At 40.4% G+C, this 19458-nt stretch overlaps 1 protein-coding gene across 7 annotated transcripts in view; it reads right to left on the bottom strand.

Moving 5' to 3' along the window:
* The window catches only part of SLC9A9 (solute carrier family 9 member A9), a 667550-nt gene that overhangs the window by 532202 nt on the left and 115890 nt on the right, over positions 1-19458 (bottom strand). Inside the window, exon 1 of one of the 7 annotated variants that reach the window (XM_029215040.1) lies at positions 14041-14349. The exons of 5 other annotated variants lie outside the window; for them this stretch is intronic. In XM_029215040.1, coding sequence (XP_029070873.1) covers positions 14041-14215 — 175 coding nt within the window. In that variant the 5' untranslated portion in view covers positions 14216-14349. Of the gene's footprint in view, positions 1-13588; positions 13681-14040; positions 14350-19458 lie in introns of those variants that run through there. One more of the 7 variants, XM_029215046.1, reaches the window with a different exon arrangement.

The raw sequence follows: 19458 nt of genomic DNA, 5'->3' as shown, positions 1-19458 counted from the left end.
ATAAAGAGACTCCTCTGTCATGCTAAGAAGTTTTTATTTTTAACCCAATGGTAATATAGAACTATTGAAAGATTTTAGGCAGGACAGTAAAACAGTCAGATTTTCATATAAGATCTATCACTTTGGCAGTAATGTAGAGAACTAGAGTAATAGGTGAGAATGAAAGCAGATTTCTGTCAAAAATATTTTTACCTTACTTGTTCCTGCTTCAGTATTTGGCCCACTCCCCCATAATAGTGAGAAATATTTTATCTTAACCTTTGCCAGCAAGAAAAAATAAGTGATGGGTATGTAACCACCATGAGCACTTGACCCATCATAGAACAGTGGGCAGCCTTCCATGTGCAGTGTCAAATGACTACAATAAAACAAGTCAGGAAAGAGAAGGGAAGATGCACCACATACACTGCACATGGTTTAGGGTGCCTGTGTAAGAACATCACTTTTCCAACACTCTAGTGGAATCCTAGGAAGGACTCGTTTTCTAAAAGTTACTTGGCAATTACCATGGATGATACTATGACCTCTGCTTTCGGCTAAGTGGAATATAAAGAAGGGAAACAAGGTACTACATGCATAGGGCCTGAATGGAGAGAACCTGTATTGGTAATATCTGAAATTCCCAAAGGGTGAGCCGTGAGCCGCTTATTTTTGCAATATGCTTTCAGTGCGGTAGCAAGAAGTAAACATGTAGTGTCCACCATTTTTTCTCAAGCAGGGGAAACAAGTATTTGTCATAATAACAAGTGCTTAGTACCTGGGTTTCTGTGGTTAAATTCATACAATGCCTCAAAAGCTAAATGGCCGTGCCTGGCCCTCTGTACCATCTCTGGTTCCAGCCTTCGAGAAGCGGCACACTTGAGTAAGTGGAGTAAGCTCCTCGCTGCCAGAGGTGACCAGATGTAATAGCCATGAAAATGCACCTTGCAGATAGATCTCCCACTATGAGGAGTGTGTAGTCTGACCAATGGTCTGGAATTCATGACTGCAGTCATGCTGAACCCAGCCAATGACTGATTGCAGCAGGGGCACTAAGACAGGGATATGGGACTCCTCTGAAGGGTCACCATGGCTCAGAGACTCCACATCAGCTTTGCCCAACCTTTCTTAGAACTGCACCGCAGCCTATACCTTTTCCTACGCAGCCTCCCCTCCTTCCCTCTCTCCACAGGGGTTGGTTGGGCTGCTCCAAGACCTGATAGCTGGCCCAGCATCCGCAGTCTCCCTCCCCATTTTTCCTCAAAGGAATTTTCCCCCAATAAACATTTTGCACAGCTAATCTCTCTCCAGCATCTGCTTCTTGGAGGACCTAAATTAACACACTAGACAGAAGGCCCTGGCCCTCCTTCTCCCCAGTCCCAAGAGTTGAGAGGAATCAACATCTTGGCATAGTACAAGGGCCAGTGGGGAAGCTGCAGCCTCACCATGCACTCGGTTAACAAATGCACCCACCGATTTGAGTGCAGTAGCAGCAACAAGAAAATCTTTAATGTTGGAGGCCAGACACCTACTCATAGAGCCTCATAATGCTTTTGACAGCCACTCAGAGCTTTAGCTGTATGCTGACACAAACACAGAATGTTGAGTTAACACACTCCAGCCCAGTATTGCGGGACAGCAGGTGACAGATAAAGTAGGATTGCTAGTAGGAAGAAAATGCTAATGAAAAGGGGTTATTTTTATACCCCCACAAAGATACAGGGTAAACAGAGCATCAACCACTTGTGCACAGAAGAAGAAAAGAGGGGACTGTCTACTATGACTTATGGACACAAACCAGTACTCTCTTTGGTAAGCCATGAACCAGAACCCTACCTGCCCGAGGAGAAAAGGAGGCAGCCTGTCCCAGCAAAGCAATACCACAAACACATGTGTGCATAGCCCTGACCCCAGGTTGTATCCTCACAAGCATGACACTTTGCTGAGCTCTGTCACTTGGCCGGCTGGTGGCATTACCTTCTCCAAGCAGAAACTCTAGTCCAGATGCATCCCCTGGGTCTACAAGATTGAGCATCTGGGCAACCAGGGTGACAGCAGTGGGAACTTGCTTTCTAGTGAACGCTGACCTTGCCCCAGAAGCACACAAACCCCCAAGACAGATCTTGGACAACAGACCTCATCCCTAAGGTCCTCACAATCCTACAAAGTCCATCTCAAGTCCCAGCTCGGGGACCTGTGCTCTGATGCAGCCTGTACTCACTAAGTTCCCTAACCTTTGAGTACTTATAGTTTGCACCACACCCTTTTTGGCCCCATTTTATATAAAGATATATATTGTTCAGCACTGCTCTGTAGAGTTTGGCTTTTTCACCCCCATTGGATAATGAGACTGTTTAGGGCAGAAGCTGTGCTATTCTTCATCTCTTTTTTCTCTAGAAAAGCCAAACACTTTAGGCAGTTATAACCCAACTTTCTCCAAGTCCACAAACTCCCTTGGATTCAAGAAGAAAAGGATCCTCTGAGTTTATGTAGTTAGTCAGTGACCGACATTTTAAAATGTCACATGTAAGGAGCATCACACCAAATGTTGTGATGTTCCTGTCCTTACAGAGCTTGCAATATAACTCTCATAGCGGATGCCTGACATACAGTTGACATGGTGATGTCTGTGGGAGAGGAAAGGAGGGACGCAGGAAGGAAGGAGGAAAGAGCCTCACGAGCACTCAAATGCTAAACATTTAGAAATATGAGCCTCCTCTTTCTGGACTGGCTCTCCATTCTCCACTTTGAAAATATGAGAAAACCCCACTCCCTTCCTCCCTCCTTCTGCTTTCATGCTACAGACATGGAAGGCATTGCTCTAGGACTTGTGGGAATTATAAAAATGAATAAAATATGGCCCTGATCATAAAATATTTTAATCCTACCAGGCCTCTTCCTTCTGCCCAAGCCTATGATCCTGATTTCCAGTGAGAATAAGGTACGAGGGTTTCCTAAGTGTCTTCTTATATTAAGCCTGCATTTCATAACCAGTTCCCCTGCATCTTATTTAGTCATTCTACATGATGCTGAAATGTTATCCTTAAGAGAATTTTCTCAGAGGAATATAGATGGGGATTTACTTTTATATATAATGATCATATTTATATATAATGAAATGGATAACAGGACGGCTTTTAAAACACAACATGTTAATATCTCTTTGGCTATGTTCAGACCAATGATTGTGTGCACACACTATCACGCACACTGCCACACTGCATGGCACACTCCAGCGGGCTTTCAGATTCTCTTCCTGTAGGAGTCACACAAAGCAACAAGCCCAACTATACACATGCACCAGACTACCACACAGGTATATTCAAATGCCACGTGACATTGGAGAGAATTTAGGAGCCTCAAGAAAATGTAGTTAATACATGAAGATTGAAGAACTGAGTTTTGTAGTTCTTTCACTCTCTATGCACGGAGTGGCTACCAAGAATGATCTAAATAAATGAGCTATTGTCTCTTACTGGAAAAACAAGATAAATCCTTAAACTACGTAATATGATATTTCAGCTTAATAAAGGGTATCAGACACTGCTGATTGGCAACCCAGCATCTATCCCCTCTTTTTCCCAACAAAACCCTGATTTCTTCGGCTAACCATCCCTCCCCACATGTGCTCAGGGTAAGGTGACCTCTCTCTCAGTTCCAAGGGTGTTTCTATTCCCCTTGCTGATAATTGGTACTAGAAGGCATGTAACTCTATTCCTGTCAATAAAATGTGAAGAGAAGCTTGCTAGGAGGCTTCTTAGAAAAGTTTTGACATCCTAAAAGAGGGGCCAAGGAGAGATGAGCTCTCTTCTTCCTCAGGCTATTATTGTGCCTGGTCAGGACACCAGGAACTGCCATGCCCACCTCGCTCCCAGCCTGGCATTGAAGTCAGCACTGGGAATGGCAGAGCGGAGAAAAGGAAAAAAAACCCTGCGTTCTTGAAAACAACGGCAGTTGCTGAATCAGCCAGCCCTGAAGACTACTCTTCTCTGGACTTCTAGTTATGGGAGATAATAAATTGCCATATTGCTTAAGTCTGTCTGAGTCAGGGTTCCTGTGACTAGCAGTTGAACACATCCTAACAGATACCGTTTTTTTTTTTAACAAGTGAATGTACAAAGTCTCAAAGAACCCTAAAGGAGAGATCAACTAACTCCACCCCCTAAAGTGTTAAGGAAGGCTTCGCAGAGGAGCTTCTTAAGGATGCACTGGATTTGCAAGGGAGAGAAGAGGGCATGGACTTTATAGGGAGAAGCACATGGAAATCAATAAGTGGGGTGCTAATCAGGAACATCGAGCAGTTTGGGTGGCCCACTAGGGCACCTGAGATCAAGGACCCCAGTGCAGCTGAGAGAAAGAGGGTGTTCAAGAGGGAGAGACAGTTGCCAAGAAGATCCTGAGGAAGAACAGAGTGAGCTCCTTTTGAAGAGGCAGATTTTTTCTGTTTCGGGGCAGAGGAAAGAGCGTTTGGAGAAAATTATCCGAAGAGAGAAAAGAGAATTGAGAAACAGTGGGAACATGGAGAGGAAGTTAACATCAGAAGTAGTGTCTATTTATGTGAAAAAGAATTTAACAAAGGAATTTGAGAAGAGGAATTTCAAGATGACAGGAATAAAATAAAGCCAAGGAAGAGCATTCTTTACCACTCTTAAGACTTTTTATAGTGGGAGACTCTTTAAGGCAGGGAATCTAAGATGTTATTTCAGTCACTCAGATTAAAAAATATGAACTAGGGATCCAAATGTGGAAATGAAGAAGGAAAAGGAAAGGGTGTGATAAATATTCGAAGGAAGCCAAATAGGTGGACACCATTTAACTGTAAGATAGCATTCACAAATATTAGATATTACGTGTTATCACTACAATTTTTTTTTGCTTTAGAGTGTTTTTTTTTTTACATCTTTATTGGCGTATAATTGCTTTACAATGGTGTGTTGGTTTCTGCTTTATAACAAAGTGAATCAGTTATACATATACGTATGTTCCCATATCTCTTCCCTCTTGCGTCTCCCTCCCTCCCACCCTCCCTATCCCACCCCTCTAGGTGGTCACATAGCACCGAGCTGATCTCCCTGTGCTATGCGGCTGCTTCCCACTAGCTATCTATTTTACATTTGGTAGTGTATATATGTCCATGCCTCTCTCTCGCTTTGTCACAGCTTACCCTTCCCCCTCCCCATATCCTCAACTCCATTCTCTAGTAGGTCTGTGTCTTTATTCCTGTCTTACCCCTAGGTTCTTCATGACATTTTTTTTTCTTAGAAAGAGAAAGACAAATACCGTATGCTAACACATATATATTGCTACAATTTTTAACTGTTTACTTGATATTTATCCACCTCTACCATCTTATCAAAGCCTTTGTCAGAACACTGATTTAGAGGGATGATATGGCTTTGAGTTTCAAATGCTAAATGCATTCCCTAACATTTTCCTTTAGCAGTTTAGTTTTACACTGAGATTAGTCAGGGATAGAACCAAAAGTAAAAATACACAATGCCTTCTGGCTATTTAGGGCTTTTGTTCTCTCTCTGCCCTCCCACCAACCTTCTAAATTCAAAGGACTAAAGGAAGGTGTGGGTGTTGCTAAAAGGGACATAATTTATTGCTTTGTGCTGGCTCACTATCAACTTGCTTTGCTGAAGAAAAGCACCCCATAATGATTTCAGAACAGGTCTGTCTGGGGCATCTGCCCGTAAGAGTATCCCATGATATTCCAAGGTGGAAAGTGGTCCATGAAGCCGTTCCACCTTGGGATGCTTCATCCATTCAAAGTTCTATCTTCTCACAGGTTAGAGTCGTATGCGAAATGACAGAGTCCCAACCATGAGATCTTCCACCATGGTAAGCTGCCCGATATGCACATCCATCCTTGATGCATACCAGACAACACACACATGCACACAACACACACAAACACACACATTTCACAGCACTCCGGGATTCCTAACATATCACTATAGGTAACTTTTCTCTAGAAACTATCTCAGCCACAGCTTATATGTAGCTAATACCCTTCCTTGAAATCATCTTAGGAAGTTTACAAAAGAAATATAGAGATATCTACCTAGATAGATACTGACTAAAACAAAATGATTTCTTTTATAATGTTTACACAGAACAGTCTATTTTTTCTCAAACCAGAGGTGGAAATGTCACAAAGTATTCTAGATAGTGAAAGAGGAAGGGACTCTCCAATACATGGAGATTGTCTCCCAAACTCTCTCTTCATCACAGCTGGGAAATGAAATGAGAACGAAAAAAGATAGGAGAAAAGGAGACAAAACTAGAAACTGCATGTTTCATTTTCCTAGTGGAGTAGTTCTCAGACTTGGGTGCATCAGAAACCTCTGAAAGTTTCATTAAAACACTGCTTTGCTGGACTCCAAGTTTTTGACTTAATAAGGCTGGGTCGGGGGCCACATATATACATTTCTAACAAGTTTTCAGGTGATGCTGATGCTTCTGGAACCCTACTGTGAGAAGCACTGTCTTGTAAGACAGCAGTTTCTACCAATACGACTGCCATCACAGTCATAGAACTCCATCAAAATCCATGTCACCTCAGGTTCATGCACACAGGTTTCATCAAGCTTGGAGAGCCCAGAGGTATAAGTAATTTTATCTTCAGTCCCTTCCAAAAATTTAATTCCATTAAACTAAGATTAGATGAAAGCCTAGTTTTGCACACTCCACATGAATAAGGCATTTGCAGTTCCTTCCCCACCCATTCTGACAATCACAGGCATTTAAAACCAGAATCACTGTGGACTTGCAACACTGCCTTCCCTGATGCTGGGGCAGGTGCTTCCGGGTCAGCCTCATCACTCTCACGGGGACATTTCAACCCAGCTGCTTGGCATGGATGTGCTTTCACAATATTGCTCCCACTGTCTTTCCCATGCTGGGCTTTTGGCTATGGACAGTATAATGTTTCTGAGGCCTCAAGGTAAAAAGAAAACTTAAAGACCCACCTCCCTTTCCCAACCTCTCCTCACTCCTAACTTCCTGGGAGAGTTAAATACCAACAGCAGACTTTGATGAGAGGACAACTGTGGCCAGAATTTGAGAGCACTAGCTTCCAAAAATGGTGTTTCTCCCAATTATTGTGGGCAGCCTTGGCCATAGTTGTAAATTTTCTGTTTGTTTCCTTATATACAAACTGAAGATCCTCAGAGCTTTTCTGCATGGATATGGTGATGATTAGCCATGAGGGTTAGTATGTAGTTAGATCTTTCAATCTCTGTCTTTCTTTTATAAACTTTCTAAAGTACTATCACCTGGCACAAAATAGACATTTATTAAGTAACGGCAACGCTTCTAGGGCTAAATGTGTGATACAGGTGAAAGAATATGGGTTTTATGATCGTGGGTTTGAAGTTCAGCCCTGGTGGTTACCAGCAAGTCACTTTATGTCTCTGAGTGTTGGTTTCATCATCTGTAACATAAAAATGACAATACCTCCCCCGTGCAACACACACATGCACACACAAACACACCCATGTTTGTGATACCCAGTGGCCTTATGGAGCCAAACTGCCAAGGTATGAGTCCCAGCTTAGGTATCTAGTATGTGTGACCTTAAGCAGGTTACTTAATTTTTGGTGCCTCAGTTTCCCCACATAAAAAATGGTTGTTGGGCTTCCCTGGTGGCACAGTGGTTGAGAGTCCGCCTGCCGATGCAGGGGACACGGGTTCGTGCCCCGGTCTGGGAAGATCCCACATGCCGCGGAGCGGCTGGGCCCATGAGCCATGGCCGTTGAGCCTGCGCGTCCGGAGCCTGTGCTCCGCAACGGGAGAGGCCACAATAGTGAGAGGCCCACATACCGCAAAAAAAAAAAAAAAAAAAAGGTTGTTGTGAGGATTAAATGAGTTAATACATGTAAAGTACTTATGACAGCATAATTCATACTGTAAATGCTATTTGTGTTAGCTATTTTTATTATTGTTACTTGTTATATTGTTATTTTTATTATGTTATTTTGACATAATAAATGTTTAGCAAATATTAGTTTATCATGTTACCACTTGCCTAACCATTTAGACTATATATAATATCTCCATAAACAGTTTAAATCAAAAATCTATTTTCTTGATGTGCACACCCATTAGCCTTTAGAGTCTGAGATGGGATCCTTTGAGGCAACACAGTAGTTTGCTCTACGGGCTTCCTCTGTAGCTCCTTAGTGATTCAGAAGCACAGCAGGATACATAGGAGGTTATTTTCTTAAAATCAACTTTTAAAAACCTACACAGAGCTATACATCTTTGATTTTTTCCACTTTTTCAAACTTTCTTTGGCTAACACTTTACAGCATGGAAAACCTGGCCCTGATCTCCGAAAGTTTCTTAAAACCAACCTCTTTTTCCCCCAAGAGGGAAAGCAAGTGTAATTCATTAGGCTCTTAACCCTAATTACCTTTCCTGCAGGTCCCTTCAAATTAAATCAGAGCCACTCTGGTTTTCATATGACATGCATCCACAGATCCCCAAATCCACAGCCAGACCTCACTGTTCTGATGGTATAACTTTCTCTCTTTGCCTTTCTAACAGGAATTCAACAGGATTTACTGAGCATTCCATATAAAATCAGAGCAGAACTGGAAGAACTAAGAATGGTAAAATAAAACTAATTAAAATCCCATCTGGGAGAAAGACTCGGATGTCATTATAGGCTGGTAGGGTTCTGGGAAAAAAAGCTATTGGTTTGAGTTGGAGTGGCTGAGAGTTGCCTGATGGCTAATGTCAGTCTTAGCCTGAATTTTGAAGGACTTTTTTTTTTTTTTTGCGGTATGTGGGCCTCTCACAGCTGCGGCCCCTCCCGCCGCGGAGCACAGGCTCCGGACGCCCAGGCCCAGCGGCCACGGGCCACGGCCCACAGGCCCAGCCGCTCTGCGGCACGTGGGACCCTCCTGGACCGGGGCATGAACCCGCACCCCTTGCATCAGCAGGCGTACTCCCAACCACTGGGCCACCAGGGAAGCCCTTGAAGAACTTTTGAAGCTGGAAGGAAGGTTAGTGAAATCTTCTATTTCATTTCTTCCTCATTTTATAGATAAGAAAATTAGGGCTAGAGATTAAATCGCTTGCCCAAAGTAATGCATCTAGCTACTGAAAAAAAAAGAAAATCATAAGGATTTAAAAACCCAAATCCCCAAGAGAGCATCCAATGCTTTCTCCATAAAGCATGCTACATTTGCATAAGTAAAAAGCCTCAGGAGGGCCTTCCAGGCAGGGAGAAGGGTGTGAAGTCAACATCTCCTATGGGCCTGGCAGTCAAGGAGGCAGGGCTGCACTGAAGCAGAGTAAAATGCATCAGTAGGGGAGAGCCACACCATGTCCACCAAGACAATTTTATCCTGAGGAACCTCCAAGCAGTGCTAGGATAAAATTAATGCCTTATGATTTTTTAGAAAAATAGCTTTTAAAACCTTAGTGCTTGACTATGTAACTATGTTTTCTTTAAATCTTGAAAAACAGGCTGTTGAGTGAACTCAGTTGGCCTTATGAAACCGCTAAATATATTCTTAGAGTTAATATAATATAGTTTAATGAATTCAAAATCTAAACTTTGCGGCTTAAAATTTCCCTTCAGCCCACTAAACAGTGAGCAAGATTTCCCCTTGTATTTGGAGACTGTCCCTTATATTATAAGGCTGTGAAATCAAAGGTAGAATTCTAAGAGATTTAAATTGTTCTGTCCCTAAACTCAGATCCCAACCCTCAAATGCATGGCATTATGAATGTCCTACAAAGTAAGGGAGCCCCCAGTGATGTGTAATGGAATTGTTAATGCTACCAGGGAACAAGGAGCAATTTTTCTTTTATGAACAACGAGCAATGGATACAGGGCCCTAAGTGAGCAGCGCTAAGTGCACCATCTGCTGCCAGTCAATATTTTGACCATTAACAGTCTCTTAAGCTTTTAGTCCAATTTAAGTGAATATCATCATGGCTTATACTTTAAGCCAATTATGGATTCTAATCCTTTGATTTTGAAATAATGAGAGCTGTAGAATGTCATGAGACACAATTACCAACCACTGTTCCTGGCGAAGCAAAAATATTGTTAAAATGCTGCCACTAATTTTTAAAAGCATCCTAGGACCCTTGATACCAAGAAAGATAGATTATTTGTATCTGGAGTATCAGAATTATCTCCAAGGAACTCCAGAGTCAAACCAGACACCACCCATGATTTTTCTTGGCCTCTACAACACTTCATATAATATAAGGTTAACAACTTGGAAATTGTTCCTAACAATAACTATAAATGTTCTGTTTGATCACTTTTCTCCTCACTTTTATTTAATTGCTCATTTCCTAAGACCCTGCTCCCTAAAATTTTTTAATTGGATTTCCCCATATACAGATAAAATGCATCAACATCTAGTGTGTCTTCTAAAGGATAACTGACACATATCGGCAGAATGGTGGCAGAAAGGCAAAAGGCTGGCTGGGCTGAAACAGGAAATCCAGGGCCTTAGAAAAATATTTATGGTCCTTGATGCAGAGGAAAATGAAACGTTATACAAATAGTTGACAAGGGTAAGAGCAGCAGTCAGTCTAGTAGGGGAACTGTTAGTCAAATTCACTGATAAGCGTCAGGTACAGGACCAAGCAATTTTAGAAGATGTTTCATTACAAGCATATCTGTCTGTAAGATGGAGATGACTGAAGTACAGTTTACTTTCAAGTGTTCATCTTCTTTAAGATAAAAAAAACTTTTAAAAGTTCAACGTGAACCATAGTTTTGTTTCTTTTCTTCCCCATTGGTTATCACCAGGTCCCTGGCAGAGCTCTCACAAGAGCCATGACTTCCATCCTCTGGTGATGAAGGGGTTTATTTGGTCTTACTCTGAAATTTCATTCTTTTGGACTCTCTGGAAAATAGAATCTATCTGACTAATCTTGAAAGCATAAACAATATGAGGATGCATCTGGATCTCACAGATACATCTTCTCTCTACGACAATCATTGAAAGAATTTATTTATTTTAAAATATCTTCAGCATCTCTTAATAGAGATAGCCCAGCTCGGTGGCTAATTACATGACCTTCATATCTCTAAGTCTTCATTTCCTTACCTCTGAGATGAGGATGCTGGACTTACAATCTCTGACTCCTTCCCAATGTATGAATTTCAAATTCAGTTACAGCTACTGGGAGATTCATTCACTTGGCATCTCCCTTCCCCTTACCATGCTAGTGGGAACCTGCTATATAGCGCAGGGAGCTCAGCTTGGTGCTCTGTGGTGACCTAGATGAGTGGGTTGGGGGGGGGAGGTGGGAGGGAGGTCCAAGAGGGAGGGGATATATGTATACATATAGCTGATTCACTTCGTTGTACAGCAGAAACTAACACAACATTGTAAATCTACTATACTCCAATAAAACAACAAAAATAAAAGGTTTATCTGAATGTCCCTCTTATTTCTCTGTTGTAGTTTCAGACGATTTTATTACATCACTGACAGAAAGTCCCTAATAAATATTTCAGACATAACATTTAGATCATCCCTGAAGAAGAAATATGAGATGTCACCAGTGCTATCCATATGGACTATTTTCAGAAATTATCAGTGAGAACTCGTTTGAGATGAACATGAACCTTATTAGACCTGTGGATGAGTAAAATCACATGGACGCCGCCATGAGTAGCTATTCAGTTTAGGGGAAGTTCACTTCTTTGAGATTTAGTTTCTTCCTCTGTATAATAAGGTGGCTAGAGAAAATAACCTTTAAGATCTCCTTAAATTCCAACAATTATAATTCTATGCCAATAAAAAAAACTAAACAACACTAAAATACAAGTTTTTCACTGATTTATACAGCTCAAGATAACTCAAGGATACTAAAAATTCTAGTAATGGGATAGTTATACATATATGTGGATGTCTCCATAATTTTTATAATCCTTATACATTGCAGTGTCTCAGAACTTGCTTTCAATAACTCCCATATAAAAAATTTATAAAAGAAGGACAGAAATCAGACAGCTCAACTTAATCCCACACAAACCTTAAGCTTAAACTTCCTTAAGAACAGCAATTTAGAGAAACGCTATCTCAACTATTGCTCAATGTGCTAATTTTTTTTCTTCTTTATTGAAGTATAGTCGATTTACAATATTGCATTAGTTTCAGGAGTACAGCAAAGTGATTCGGTTTTACATATATATACATACACATACACACACACACACACACATATATATATATATAAAACCGAATCTTTTTAAAATTCTTTTCCAGTATAGTTTATTACAAGATATTAAATATAGTTCCCTGTGCTACACAGTAAATGTGCTAATATTTTATGACTTCAACCACAACTTAAAAGTATTTCATGCAGTTTTTAAGGATTAAAAGTTAATCTGGGAATTTTCATGTTAAAAAGTAAAAGTTACATTTATGTGTCGTGAGTACAAAGTATGTCTGAATTTTAATAGGTCACCAAAATTTAATCAAAAGTTTTACAAAACAGTATCTCCATCATAGATAAGTTGAAATTGGTAAATGAGTCATAGTTCAATCAAATTCAGGGCTGTGAAGAAATCTTCCCCTCTAATAAAGGGTCATAATTTTAAAACCAGTGTTGTTTTGCTAAACTATATATAGCCCTTTAATTTAATGCCAAGAATTACATTGTTTCTGGCTTCTCAGATTACATCCTATATCCTCTTTGATTATTTATTAGAAGAGTCAGTAGAAAGCCTGGTCCACTGATGGTGGAGAAGGGCAGTGACTGGCGCCGAGGGCTTTACATCTGCTGGTGTCACTTCCCTTCTGTCTGACTATTTCTCTTTAACCTGATTGTAAGTTTTTCCCCTCAAATGAGAGTTTTGTTATGTTTTTTAAGTCCCTCAATGGAAAGGAACTTAACTGTGCTCTGAATGGACCAGCACATCAGTCTCCTGAAAGAAATTACACTGCTTAGCCTAAAACTTCTGCCTTCTAGCTCAAGTATCTCACAGTGGGATCCAGTTAAGGCATCCGATTTCTTATGGTCTCAAATCATGACTGTACATTGTTATCATCAGGACATCATATGGTTAGCATATAAAATGTGCACGGATCCTGTTCCCTGAACCTCGGGGGTATAAAAGGCTTTAGGACTTCCAAAATAAGGGAAGTGAAATATAAAAGTATATTCTTTACTATGACTTATAACAATGCCTCAGCTGTTTCCATTGTGTTCAAAGTTCCTATCCATTATCAGGCTAAGAGTGGTAAAGCAAACTATTTCATAGATCAGTTTTAAAACCACCAGTGTCTTACACTTTACTTTAAAAGATGAGAGTACATACTGGATAATCTCTGTCACATTTTATTAAGCTTTCTGAAAGGAATGACATGGTAAGTTGCACAGAAAGAGCAATACCTTGGGAGCTTAAAAGGTTAAATTCTTTTCCACACCTTGTCCCTCCCTCCAAAAAAGAAGATACATAGTAAATCATACTAACTATAAACTAGAAATTATGAAATCAGGCTAAGAAATGAAGAGCACTGCATAAAGAAACTTGTGTATTATAAGAAAATAAAACATGCTCATATAATTAAAATAGATTTGAACAAAATTACTCCAATAGTAGGGGTGGAATACATACGTTTCTGCAAGTTTTCTTCTTGAAACTAGTTGATGTAAGAGGATTTACTCAATACATGTTTAAGTGATGTTATTTCTAGAACTTTATAAAGCTCATCAGCCCCTCCAGTGAAAGAAGGCTGCTCTCTGTGACTTCCCAATATCTATCATTACAAAAACAAACAGCTAGCCCTGTTTGTCTCCCCACATGACAACGGACCTGCATCTGTCAACAGACTCGCATTATGTGCTGCGTGAGAACATGACTGTGACATTTACTCCTGTGACAAGGCAAATTTTGGCAGCTCATCTGGATAGAGATGAGCATTCATTATGCTGCAGCACCTTTCATCAAGCTAATGACATTTCAATCAGCATGTTTTCTCCAGTTTCGGTACTTTGCCATCTGAGCACAAGTCTCTAATTACGCCCAAGCAACAAGTTTCACATCAATCCTACAGTTTCTGCACTCACCGTACACCATCGCTCCTCCGGTTTCATGCAAGAAGCGAAATCGATGATTTTTAAATAACCAGATTGTCAAAATGGTAAGGATGAGCAAAAAATTAAAGACAAGCAGCTCCACCGCTCCCTGATGTTGAAACTGATACTCGTCCCTCTCTGACATGAACCTTTGCTGCCTCTCCATTCTCCAGTCTACTCGGGATTCCTTAGATAAAAACCTGGATAAGGACTGTTTTATCAAGGTTTGCCTAAGACGGTCTGGCTGCCTGAGGATTTCAGGATAACACTGCCACTTAAGTTGCTACTTCATGAGCATTCTGCCTTGGCTTAGTATTCAGATGGCTTCTAGTTACAACTTCCTGTTTCTCTCTTAAAGCAGCCTCGTCTCTTTTCAAACTCCAGAGTGTGGTTTCATCATCAACTCTTACTGTCTTTAAATGATTCATTCCATGAAATTAACTTTCATATCGGACAAACCTGCTATCAGTCATTCTGAGATCTTGAGTCATGATCTTATCGTTTAGAACAAGTCTTCTTAAGCTGCATAACAGGTGAATTGTAGATTAATAATAAAGCAGATCACCTTACATCACCAACATTTTCTAAATTCAAAAAGCCAATTCCTGAATCATAACCTCACTCACATGCGAGATTTTTCCTTTCCAACCAAAGCCTAGCAATGTGATGGGGACACACTGAAAATGATTTCACAAGGATTTTTTTTTTTTAAGTTTAGAAGCAAGAAATAATTTTGTCTATGAATGTCCCTCTGGTTTTATATAACTGGTAGTCACAAGAGCAGTTTTTAAACGCTGAATCAATTGCTTTTCTTTTAACAAGAATAAATGAAAGCACAAGACAAAAAGAATTTTGTCCTATCTCTACAGCTGTGTGCTGTTTTTATATGTTGAGTCAAAAAAGAAAAGAAACTAAAGACGTGTCTTTGAAGGAAGAAACCATACAGCCATTCCCAGTAATGCCACATTTGTGGATTTCTCTTTGTAAAGCTCCTGGTCCAGACATTCAGGACCCACAGAAACTGCCACGGATCACAAACCTCCTCTGTCCTATATGCAGAACAATGTGGTTCACTGAGGAATAGTCTGCCACCAACAATGAAGTTTCCAGAATTCCAGGGCACAGACAGTGATGATTCTTCAGATCATCTTGCATTTGGCAGGTTAGTTCTGTTTGAATTAAGATTCTTATGCTTTTTGAAAAAGATCAAGATAACGCTACCATAGGCTCTGCTGTTTTCTTAGTAATTGTTATGATTCGTTTGCCTTATTGGTCTTATGATACAATTAGATACAGGGTTAAGTGAGGTTCTTCATCATTTCATGATATTATTATAACTCAGGGGTTGTAATAATCATCTAGCATATCCATACTTGACGGAATTAGTATTCAATTTATATGGTGTAAGTGATTCATTGAGTAGGATGAGTCCAAATAGAGCCTCAGAATATCTTGTCACCAAAAGCTAGAGGTCAAACACACAATATATTGGGGGCTACACGAGCTCCTCAATAACAGTTTTACCCACAGAGAAAGTCTATCAACCACTTAATATAAAATTCTGCTGTTTCAGCTTCTTTGCCTTCTGCAACTTTTGAAGCTGATTTCCTGAGTTTAACTCAGCAGGGGGTATTTATGTGGGTTGCAGATGTTCTTTTAACACACTACCCTTTTTGGCAGACATATCCGTGATGACTAATATTCAAACTGTTTTGAAATCTGTCAGATAATGCTTGCAAGCATTTCATGAAGCTTTGCTAGCAGGTTCTACCTTTACCATTTTGCAACCCCACAGGTTTAGTCTTGAGTTGTTAGATTTACAAGATAACCCAACTTCAAAACGTGGCAATTTCCTATCTTTTTTTTCTTTTTCTTTTCAGTCACCATTTAATTACTTTGGTTTCCTTTTAATAATGATGATTATTCCATCTGGCCAGAATAAACTTTCTTCGGTTGTCTTATTATGACATCCAATTTCACTCTCTTACCCAATGAAGCAACTCAGTGAGAGGATTAAAGACCTGTGGAACGTTTTGATTGGCTAATACACTGTTTTTAAAAGTCCTAAACTTGATGTCAACATATGAAAAAAGGTATATTTCACATAAAAATATCAGGCACATGGTTTCTCTAGAAAAAAACTGGTAAGATCTGGCACACTGGACCCTCCTTCCCATGTGGCCACAACCTGTTAAGGCTGAGGGGGTTCCTGTTTGCCACAAGTCCCATTCATTCTATTTCACTCATTTATGTTCCCTGCATGACCCCTACAGTCATTTGAACATGTGGCCCCTGGTTCACTCCAGGAATGGAATACATTCACCATTCTATTGTCCAATCCTGATACTGTTTAACATTAGGATGGGAAGCTGAAAAGAAAAGGGGGTTTAGGAAACTTTTCCAATTCTTCCATTCAGAAAAGTGTTTCAATTCCTCCTAACTTGTGTTTTCTTCTCAGAATATCATTTAATATTCTTATGTACCATGAAAAATAAGAAAACTAAGTAGAAGCACATATTACTTTGGTATCTACTATAAACCAGGAAATATGCTGGGAAATTTAATTTAATGTAATAGTCATAAAAACCCTACATGTGAGGCACTTAAGGCTCAGAGAGGGTTGGTAATATATCCAAGGTTGCACACCAGTAGGGGTTAAATTCACACACAGGGTTTAGTGGCATTAAGATGGCATTTTAGCTGGGGTGATCAATTCACCTTGCCTTGTTAGAGACTTTTGTGGTTTTAGGACTGAAAGTCCTGTATCCCAGAAACTCCTCAGTCACAGGCAAACCAGCACAACTGGTCACCCTAATAGCCAAGGTTCTCCAAATTTACAAATCCTGTACTATCAAAAATGACTGCTCTTTATGAGATTCCTGAGGGAGATATTCACAAAAAGAAGAATATCTATTAAAAATTAAGGCAATATTTTATTAGCTGGTGACATAAACCTTAGTACTAGGGCTCTGACGAAGTTGGGATCTCAAAACTTAAATACAAAACTTAAATACTCCCAAAGAAGAATTCTTGATTGTCCGTTAATTCAGATCTTAACACCTATTGGCCACTGAGTCAAAGGTTCTTGCTGAAAGATACAACATGCCAGTAAGAGGAAGGAAGTAAAGAGAAAAACAGGATGGCCGAGCTTATGCAGTGAAATTCCCCTGACTCAGCTTGCCCATCTAGTCTCATGGAAGGAAAAACTTGAAGAGAAGAAACTTCCAAGCCAAATAACTTGGTGTAGCATAGTAACCCCAACCTTAGTGAATGTGACCAGTTAGAACCCATAGACTGTGTTTCATAATCTAGCCAATCATTTGAGAGTTCCTTGCTCTTGGAGAGGACAGTGGAGATTGTGGGCTCAGAGGATGGAGAAGGGACACTTTCCTGGGGTGAGGAGAGATGCTGAGGGTTCCTCTTCCCTGTTCCCTAGAGCCCCCACTCTGACCAGTCTTAGTTCTCTCTCAACCATCAGGCTTAACGGAAAATACTTAAGTCAATTCAGGCCCTGGGTTAGAGGAAAATCCCATTTCCATATTCACTTGGCCTTTCTCCTGACACTTATCCCTCTCTGAGACCAGTGAGATGGCAGTTTCATATTTTGCCCCCAAAGGTTCTAAAATAGACCAGGACAGGACTGTAATTAAGTTTACTTGGAGGTCACACAATGCACTAAACTGAAGATTCACCCCCTATTCTATTTTCAAACTTGCCATAAATTCATCTGTTAAAGTAATTACATGAGGCAACTATTAGACTGGGGTGACGCTAATGCCTTGGTCACCTATGCAAGCAAACCAAACCTAAGCCAGAGTCAATGTGCTCAAATCCAAGAAAATGAAATTTAAGAACAACCAATCACAAACGGCCAACTAAGATTTACCAAATAAGGCAACCATGAAAGCTACAGCAAATCAAATACTGTCCTTGCTTTGTTTCCCTATCTTTTCTACAAAAACTTCTCTCTAAGCTTCTGTTGGTGGAGTGATCCTAATCCCTTTCAGTTTGGTGCTGCCCCAGTTTGAATGGATGTATGCCCAAATAAACTCTTGAAAATTTTAATGTGCTTCAGTTTATCTTTTAACACATCTTAGCTTTCCCTACCCTCCAAAAGTCACATGTTAGCATAAAAATGTCCCTGATTTGAACAATATGAACTGCTCCCATTAGTAGATTCCCACAGAGAAACGAAAGTTCAAAAATTTCACAGAAAGTTAAATTCCATGTAAACACTTGGACAGTATTAAGTCCCAAAGACATTCACTGCCTAATACCTGGTTTTCCTCTTCAGACTCTTAGTCTATGGGACCAAGGACCATGAACCCAGGACATGACCCCCAAGTGCATGTTTTTTCCACTGCTCTTCATTATGGCGGCAAAGTGAAATAAAGTTCACTGAAAACTAGTGAGAATGAGAGGGCTTGTGTAATTTCATTAAACAACTCATATATAGAAACATGTGTGCATGAATGAGGATCTCGTCCTTCTTCTGCCCCACCAAGTTCCAGCCATGCTCTGAGGAAGGAAAACTGGGGTACAGACCTTACTGTTTTCCAAGGTGAGGTCTTATCTCTAGATTGTTCATCCTTGATGTACACAAGTACATAATAAGGACCCCAAACCAGTGATGACCAGAGAAAAGGGGAATCGCCTTACACTTGCACCAGATGCCACTTGCTGGCTTTGTCCCAGCAAACATATACTGGATCCCACTTTTTTTACTTAAGCATTGCTTCATTGAAGGGTCCCAAAGCTGTACAGAGCTGAAGAGAGGCAAGGCTGGCATTTTGCCTGTGATCTAGCCATGTCATCCCTGTGCCATCAAAGGGCCTCACAGCTAAAGCCTCAGAGTGACGAGGGTCCCAGATGAATAGCCCTTGATTCCTAATTCTGCCTCTTCTCTTTCTTTGTTCCTATCCACAGCGTATCACCCTTTTTCTTTTGTAGAGGGTACCACTGTAAGAAATAATAAATGTTACATGTCAATTATATCTCAGTTTTTAAAAAGTTAAAGAAAAAGTAACAAGCTTCAGTCCATTGGTCCCCTCTTCTGTCTTGAACATACTGAAGGGTAAGTTGTGAGAAAAATTTCACTCACTGCCTTTTCATTTTGTTCAGTCAGTTCTTCACGAGGCAGGGTAAGTGCAGGCTGGCCCCAGTGGCTGAAACCTCCCCACAACCCAGGATGGAGACTTCAGAGCCGGAAAGAAGTATGAGCTCTGGAGCCAAGGACAGGGAGGACGAGATGGAGAACTAACACTCCAAGCTGCGTCTACTGATACTTTTAATGCAAAGTTTCTGAGATCAAAGATCTGAGAAAATTCATTCCTTTGATCTCCTAAGTGTCTACAAGATAAATTCACATTCCTCTTAGGATATAGCTTCTATTCTGTGTCGTACAAACTA

Source organism: Monodon monoceros, unplaced genomic scaffold (assembly GCF_005190385.1).
Source record: "Monodon monoceros isolate NGI ecotype Baffin Bay Population unplaced genomic scaffold, NGI_Narwhal_1 Super_Scaffold_11, whole genome shotgun sequence".
In the NCBI taxonomy this organism is placed as follows: Eukaryota; Metazoa; Chordata; class Mammalia; order Artiodactyla; family Monodontidae; genus Monodon; species Monodon monoceros.
Note: the sequence above shows the minus strand (reverse complement) of the source record. Positions and strands in the feature narration are given on the sequence as shown.